General features: G+C 47.4%; 1 protein-coding gene across 1 annotated transcript; it reads left to right on the top strand.

Moving 5' to 3' along the window:
* The first annotated feature begins 253 nt into the window (after window positions 1–253).
* On the top strand, window positions 254–7,142 carry LOC308593052 (fucolectin-like). Its single transcript, XM_081205258.1, has 4 exons — window positions 254–347; window positions 2,627–2,715; window positions 4,847–5,138; window positions 6,938–7,142. The coding sequence occupies exons 2-4, from the start codon at window positions 2,628–2,630 to the stop codon at window positions 7,095–7,097; spliced, it is 540 nt and encodes a 179-aa protein (XP_081061384.1). The 5' UTR covers window positions 254–347; window position 2,627; the 3' UTR covers window positions 7,098–7,142.
* The last annotated feature ends 1,581 nt before the right edge of the window (window positions 7,143–8,723 follow it).

Genomic DNA, 8,723 nt, shown 5'->3' with positions numbered 1-8,723 from the left:
GGCTGTTGGCTATTGTGGATTAAGTAATACAACCCTTAACAAAATGTTATTTCCTCTTGGGAGAGAGTCAGCAACCGCATAAGCCCAGTTGGAAGAAGGATACAGAAACCTGATATTGATGGGCTCAATTCGGGTATCAACATCTCTCCAATTGGCTGGGTAATTCTGAGCCAGGCAGGAGCTGCCCCTTCAGAAGAGGATAAAACCAGGACTGCCAAATAGAAGATCCAGAACTCAGGTGGAAGCAAGGAGATCTCTTAAGCCAGTTTGGGGGAAAGAACCTGTGGCTGCTGACCCACCAGGAAGGACAACAGAGACTTCTGCTGACCCCAAGAAAGAGAGCCAAAGTGAGTTGGGGGAACCCATTGGATGTGATGTCTGAAGTCCAGAGCTTGAATGGGCATATCTATACTGGATGTTCAATCTGGTTTGAAACCAATATAATTTTCAAGATTTTGAGTCCAGAAAAAAGTATTTTTTGAAGGCAGGCTAGAAGTCTGTTAGGTATTTCTATTCCTCTGGAGAGGGACAGTTCTTATGGTGATTGAACAAGGTGATTGAGCGCGTGGTTGCTGAACAACTCCAGGCACGCCTGGAAGAAGCGGACCATTTGGATCCCTTCCAGTCAGGATTCAGGCCTCATCATGGGACTGAAACTGCCTTGGTCGCGCTGGTTGATGATCTCCGGCAGGCTAGGGACAAAGGTGAGAGCTGTTTCCTAGTTCTGCTGGATCTCTCAGCGGCGTTTGATACCATCGACCATAACATCCTTCTGGACTGTCTTGAGGGGCTGGGAGCTGGGGGCACTGTCATACAGTGGTTCCGCTCCTTCCTCCTGGGCCGTGTTCAGAAAGTGGTGGGGGGGGATGAGTGTTCAGACCCCTGGGCTCTCACTTGAGGGGTGCCTCAGGGTTCTGTCCTCTCCCCCATGCTTTTCAACATCTACATGAAGCCTCTGGGAGAGATCATCAGGGGGTTTGGGCTGGGTGTTCATCAGTATGCGGATGATACCCAGCTCTACTTCTTTTTTAAATCAGAACAAGTGAAGGCGGTGAAGGTCCTGTGTGAGTGTCTGGAGGTGGTTGGAGGATGGATGGCGGCTAACAGATTGAGGTTGAATCCTGACAAGACAGAAGTACTGTTTTGGGGGGACAGGAGACGGGCAGTTGTGGAGGATTCCCTGGTCCTGAATGGGGTAGCTGAGCCCCTGAAGGACCAGGTGTGCAGCCTGGGAGTCATTTTGGACTCACAGCTGTCCATGGAGGCACAGGTTAAATCCGTGTCCAGGGCAGCTGTTTACCAGCTCCATCTGGTACGTAGGCTGAGACCCTATCTGCCTGCGGACTGTCTCGCCAGAGTGGTGCATGCTCTGGTTATCTCCCGCTTGGACTACTGCAATGCGCTCTACGTGGGGCTACCTTTGAAGGTGACTCGGAAACTGCAATTAATCCAGAATGCGGCAGCTAGACTGGTGACTGGGAGCGGCCGCCGAGACCATATAACACCGGTCTTGAAAGACCTACATTGGCTCCCAGTACGTTTCTGAGCACAATTCAAAGTGTTGGTGCTGACCTTTAAAGCCCTAAACGGCCTCGGTCCAGTATATCTGAAGGAGCGTCTCCACCCACATCGTTCTACCTGGATGCTGAGGTCCAGCTCCGAGGGCCTTCTGGCGGTTCCCTCACTGCGAGAAGCCAAGTTACAGGGAACCAGGCAGAGGGCCTTCTCGGAAGTGGTGCCCTCCCTGTGGAACGCCCTCCCACCAGATGTCAAAGAGAACAACAACTACCAGAGTTTTAGAAGACATCTGAAGGCAGCCCTATTTAGGGAAGCTTTTAATGTTTGATGTATTACAGTATTTTAATATTTTTTTGGAAGCCGCCCAGAGTGGCTGGGGAGGCCCAGCCAGATGGGCGGGGTATAAATAATAAATAATAAATTATTATTATTATTATTATTATTATTATTATTATTATTATTATTATTATTATTATTATTATTATTGGAATTAAGCAAGAAGGAACTAGAATAAAGCAATACTTCTTTAGCAATCCCTAGTAGAGGATTAAGATTGTCTTCCATGAAAACATGGTCTTCACAGTGAGTCCGTAAGTGACTGTGGAGGCCAATTCTGGATCCACGTGTCCTTCCACAGTGTGGACACTGATCACAATGAGGGTTTGCCAAGCGTGCCTTCCTCTTAGCATGTTTCTCCCTTTCGTCCTGAGTTTGTGCTTCTTCAAAGTGTAGTGTAGACATGCCAGACTGTCCGCTGGCGATCCTAATTTACCTGCCTGCCTTGTCTTTAACCTTATTCCCTCTTAGGCCTCTTAGGGCTATCAGCTAACCTTCTTTCTTGGTCCAGCACCCTTGATCTGCCCCCTTAAACAGAGGATTTGTCTCCTTCATCCATGCTACCAAGGAGGACTGACCACAAACACCACTTGCCTTAAAATGCTCCTGGCCATTTGAGGAAGGCTAGGAGTGCCTTTGATTCATCTGAAGGCCTCCTCTTAGAATTCCTAGCCAGCTCTCAGCCCACCTTCTTCCTGTTCCTCATGCAAAAGGGAGGCAGAGACTTCAGCAATGGCTCCTCCTCACGGCTGTCTCCATTCCCCGCTTGCAGGATGCTCATCACCTGGACTTTGCCCCTGGCCCTGGCGCTCCTGGCAGCACGTGGGGATGCCTGGAACTGCGTGTATGCATGGCAAAGTGGTAAGAGCTGCTAAGGGAGGGCTTACCTGTGGGTCAGACCCCAACCCAAGTGATACTTCTCTCCACCACCACCAAAGTATTCCTATTCCTCCCCAAACTGGTGACATCTCATCCAGTGGGGAAATCAAATTTATTCATGGAAAAGTTAACCAAAGGCTTACAGCTACAGGTAGGTAGCCGTGTTGGTCTGCCGTAGTCGAAACAAAATAAAAAAATTCCTTCCAGTAGCAACTTTAAAAGGTAAAGGGACCCCTGACTATTAGGTCCAGTCATAGCCGACTCTGGGGTTGTGGCGCTCATCTCGCTTTATTGGCCGAGGGAGCCGGCGTACAGCTTCCGGGTCATGTGGCCAGCAGGACTAAGCTGCTTCTGGCGAACCAGAGCAGCGCACGGAAACACCGTTTACCTTCCCGCTGGAGTGGTACCTATTTATCTACTTGCACTGGCATGCTTTAGACCAGCTAAGTTTGTTCGTAGTATGAGCTTTCGTGTGCATGCACACTTCTTCAGATACACTGAAGCAGAAGTCACCAGACCCTTATATATAGTGAAAGGGTGGGGAGGGGTATCACTCAGAAGGGTGGTGGGAATGGGTGATTGCCTGATAGGTGTGGTAAACCTGCTGACGACTTCTGTTTCAGTGTATCTGAAGAAGTGTGCATGCACACGAAAGCTCATACTAATAACAAACTTAGTTGGTCTCTAAGGTGCTGCTGGAAGGAATTTTTTAATTTTGTTTCGACAGAGGCTTACAGGGATTTTGTGCCGGGGACTGGCAGGATGTTGCTGACCGTGAGCCAGGGGAAGAGGGACTGCTGCCTAACTCAGAAGAAGGGGAGGGGGTCAGTGATTTGGTAGGAACTGTTCCCACCAGGAGGCAAGAGTCGGACGCAGTTGCTGTTGCTGCAATCACTCCCTAAAGCGCGGACCTGGAAATACCTACTAAGATGCTCAACTGGCACGCCCAGGTCTCCAGAGCTGCAGCAGCAACCGTGTTCTCTTTGATAATAAAGAGTTAACCATCTGTCATGTGCATTCCTTTGGTTGGGAAGGGCCCCATCCAGCAGATCCCTCCCTTTATGTGTTCAGACTGAGGCTCTTCCACCCCCAGGCAGAGGAGAGGATGAAGCACTGAGGTGGCTGCTGTTTCCAAGAGACACCCTGATGGCGCTGTCTCCAGCTCTCAGAACCACCAACCCATTGCACAACTGGGCACCCTCAAAAATGTGTCTGGGGAGAGGGAAGGCCATGACTATTGCCATTCTTTGACATTGATGCCAAGGTTGGAGAGGACCAGTCTCTGAGCATGTTCAGAGTGCTTTCATGCTCAGTACCAAGATGGTCCTCGTAGGACTATATTCTGCATTATCCTTCAAGACTGCTTGGGGAGAAGGAGGGGGAACTGGTGCACTTTTACATTTCCGATTTGCCCAATGCGACCTCTGTCTTGGTAGAGGTGAAATGAGGGTGAAGGTGCTGGGAGATACTCAAGGATGGCAGAAGATCAACACACTCTTGAAATCTCCAACAACACGTTCAGATGTAATTTTCATTGGGAGTAAATGAACGCAACCTCTTTGTTGTCACTGCGATTTTGTCCTGCCCTTACACTGCAGAATGACAACCCCTGTTTTATCCGCACAAGAGCCCTGCAAGGTGTGTCAGGCTGCAGGAGAAAGGACCAAACTCGGCCTCTGGCTCTCAGCACCACCAGCTTCTTGCAGGACTGGGCTTCCCCCAAAATGCAGGGAGGTGGGAAGAGGTCATGAGCATTGGCCTCCTTTGATAGCCATTCCAAGGTTGCAGAAGGCCCGTCTCTGAGCTTGTTCAGCTTACTTTTCTACCAAGGTAGTTTAAAAGCCTTTAAACACCGCAGAGCCTCACCTCTTGGCTGGAGAGCCATGAAAAATCGAAATCTGGAAATGCAACTATTTTAATATCAGTGTGGCAATATTCCTCCCTCTTCTGTTGCAGCTTCTTTGAACACTGAAAGTGGGCCTCCTGAAGGGCTTTGCAAAGCTTCCCCCGGTCTCTGCTGCTCCCTGTTCTTGTCCAGAGAGGAGCTTCCATGGAGGCTGTATAACTCTCTAACCATTTATTCTCCCTCCATCTCCTTCCCATCATGCTCCAGCTCACAACTTGGCCAAAGGCCGCCCAGCCTTCCAGTCCTCCATCTACCGACATGAGATTTTTACAGGAGGAATCAAAGCCGTGGACGGGAATTGTAACGGGGCCTTCAGCTCGGGCTCCTGCACCCACACGCAGAAGGAAAGGGACCCCTGGTGGTACGTGGACCTGGGCGATGAGTATGCCATCTCGGCCGTGGTGGTGAGAAACCGCCAGGACTGCTGTGGCGACAGACTCCGGGGAGCTGAGATCCGTGTGGGCAACAATAATGCTCACCGTAGCAAGTCTAATGCCCTGTAAGTTCCATTTCCCACACCCTCAATCCCTGTAACAAATGTTAGGTTTCTGTTACGCCACTGTGCAGTGTTTGGAGTCACAAGACTCTGTTTACATTCCAGACTCTTGGAAGTCTCACGGGAGACGGATGTTGATGTTACTGGTTTCCTGTTTCTTTGTTTCAGTTGGTTCTCTGCCTTTCACAGAGAGCAGATGCATATTCTTTTCTGTCCTGCGTAGTTAGAAATAAAACGTAGCAATGTAGCACATATTTCAACTCCTTCTGCTGTCTGGGTACTCTGCGGAATGGGGGAATGTGCCTGAAGCCTCATCAAAGGCTTAGGTCGTTAATCACCGTCGGAGGAGATTCTGAAGACACAGCCGGAGGAGTAGCTCGGTCGTACGGAGATTCCGACAACAAAGACACCCCAGAATACATCCAATATAATTTGATGGATGTCAGGAACTGGTGTCAGGAGTAGGTCAGCAATTTTGTAAAAAACCACCACAGTCATTGAAGTTAACTCTCTCTCTCTCTCTCTCTCTCTCTCTCTCTCTCTCTCTCTCTCATATTTATTTGATTTTACAAATATAATTTTACAGCAAAATCATTTACAAATCCATATAAATAGATTTATCTGAATCTCATGACATCCCCTGCCCCCTCCATGGGTCTAATGCCTACACTTGCAACTGCACATCAATCCATTATCCACATTTTGTGTCCATCTATTTATCCATAATCTTTGTTACCTTACAAGTGAGATTAAAATCCTGCTAATGTTCCCATTTGCTAACAATGCTCTCTTCAATAAATTATAAATTCCCCCCAATTTTTTTAAAAAAAGTTCTTGTCCTCTTGGTTCCTGAGAGTTCCACTTTTATTCAAGGAACCAAGAAAGCGCAGGCCTGGTGATCTCAGGAACTCTGCCCAGTAGGTCTTGCCCTAAGGAGGCAATTGCGAGGACTGAAGGTCTCTGATTTCCCACAGTTCCCTCCACTCCAGGGTTTTCCCCAAGCAATTGGAGACTGCATCTGTGCACAACCAATCTCTCCTCTGCTCTTTTCATTTCTCTGTGTGTTCTGGGAGACCAAGGGGGTGGGGAGCTGGTTGCAGGAGGAGGGGGAGACACCTAGGTTCTCCCACAGCCGGCTTCATCTCTGTCTCCTAGGCCCCTCCTCTCCTGCCTCTGAGTCTGGACTTCTCTCTGCCACAGCCTCTTCCTGCTCACAAAATCCTGTTGCCTCTTCAGTTTCCAACACCTCCTCCTCCTGCTCCCAGTCTGCTCCCTCTTCTCTCTGTCCCCATGTATCCTTGTCCCACCACCAATTCCCTGACCCGGAGCCTTCTTCCCCTGGGGGTTCCCTCGGGGGTTCTCCAGCTGATGTATCCCACCGCTTCTCTGCATCCAGCCAGTCCATGGCAGATATGTGGACTGATGACGTCTTAAGGGTTCCAATTTGCAGTCAAAAGTAGGGAGTAGGAGAAATCGAGGGTTCTGCCTCCTTTTTAAACCATGCTCTTCTGGGCGGAACAGTGACTCTGGTCCCCGTTTGGGGCTGGGAACAGAGACGGAACAAGCAGGTGGTAGTTATTTTGGAATATTTAGTCTAGACTACAATGACAGGTAGCAGCAACATTCGCGAATGATATGAGATCCACCCAGGAGGCCAGCGTTAGAGGGAGAGCGCATTGTTGTGGTATCATTAGAAACACTATTAGAAACACTGTAAGTTTAGGAGTGCATTTCTCTACAGCCTAGGATGGAGATTCCACATGGATCCCACCCTACAGGTGACTTTCTTTCTCTCCCTGCAGCTGTGGGACCATCACAGACACCAGCAGTGGATCCATCAGTGTCTTCGACTGTGATTGGCTCAAGGGCCGCTATGTGAGTGTCCAGATCCCTGACCTTGAACAGTACTTGACCTTGTGTGAGGTAGAGGTCTATGGCACCAAGGCAGAAGACCAGTGCTAGAGGTCCACACCTTTGAGGGGAGGGCAAAAGTGATGAAACTGATGTTGTCTCTCCAATAAATTTTCATTGAGTGGGCTTCCTTCGTCTCTTCAGTTGACTTATTGGGCCCTGAAAACCCAGAGAATCTATGATTTTGCCCCTGCCAGAGAGAAGCGACTGCAGCATTAATCAGTTTCATTCATCCTTGTTCATTGTGTGGCTCTTGATCATGATGGCTATGGGATCTCCAGACTCAGAAACAGTTTATCAGATTCTTTTCTTTTTTGTGAAATATTTTTATTGGTTTTTGCAAGAACAAGAACAAATTTAAAATAATGAAGAGAAAAAACTTTTACCATATCCATATATGAGATTCTCTGAATCTCTCTGCTTCCCCTGCATGGGTCCTTAAAATAATTTTTCTCAGACTATATATTGTGGGAATGTTCAGGGATGCGGGAGAGGATATATTGTCTGATAATAGCCTTTCCAACTTGTGTTAACAAGTTCACAATTTAGCAGAGTAACATTCCCCTTTTTAAACTCACAGCGGATGCGTTTGCTCAGGCTCGCTAAAGCCTCTATAATAACTGTTCTGGTATTTCCCCCTTATTCCCTCATAAAAGATAAGACACAACACAGTCTTCTATAAAAGTATAAAAAGAGTTTACTCACACATCATTCTGTTCACAATCGGATCCCAGAAGTCAGACTTAGCTTAGAAAAGTTACATACACCTGGAAACTATCTCATAAGAAGATAGTCCCTTTGTCCTCTCTTGGCTGGAAGCATCTTTAGCTAAGCAGATGTTGCTTCTTTGATGCATGTAGTCAGAGAGAGAGAGAGAGAGAGAGAGAGAGAGAGAGATGGCTACCCTGCCCTGTGCTTTTGTCGTTACCTGCACAGGTGAGGCCACACCCACCTCTAGTCACATGCAGAGGAAGTCTGTTCCAACCCAGAAGGAAACAGGAGGTTTACCTGTTGGCTGGAGAAACATTCTTCCCCATGTATAAACATGTTCACTCTAGGAATGTTGTACTTGACTGCTCTTGTGTTTCACATCCCACACATATCATTACGTTCTCCACAGCTTTCATCTCTCTAAATTATCCATGTCTTTCGTTTCTCTACAGGTTATTTTTAAAGTCCAGCTAACGCTTTTATTTGTTTACAATGGTCTCCTCAGTAAGTTATGAATTTCCCCCATTCTTTCTAAAAGTCATTATCTTCTTGATTCCTGAGTCTCCCATTCGGTTTTGCCATTTCAGCATAGTCCAACAGTTTGGCTTGCCATTCTTCCTTGGTCGGTTCTGTTGGTTCTTTCCATATTTGGGCTAGTAGCATCCTTGCAGCTGTTGCCGCATACATAAACAGTCTTTTCTGGTCTTATGGGATGTCGGAACCTGCAATTCCTAGTAGAAAAGCTTCTGGTTTTTTAACAAATGTTATTTTAAACATTTTTCCAATTCATTCCCAAAAAGACTTTGTTACCTTACATGACCACCACATATGATAAAAGATAGCCTCTTTTTCTTTACACTTCCAGCAAATATTGGAGCTTGTTCTATACATTTTTAATAGCTTAGCAGGAGTCAGATACCACCGGTACATCATTTTCATATAATTTTCTTTCAGTGTACAACATGC

This window comes from Podarcis bocagei (assembly GCF_964188305.1).
Source record: "Podarcis bocagei genome assembly, chromosome: 8".
Classification (NCBI taxonomy): Eukaryota; Metazoa; Chordata; class Lepidosauria; order Squamata; family Lacertidae; genus Podarcis; species Podarcis bocagei.
The sequence above is the reverse complement of the archived record's forward strand: the minus strand, read 5'-3'. Positions and strand labels throughout refer to the sequence as shown.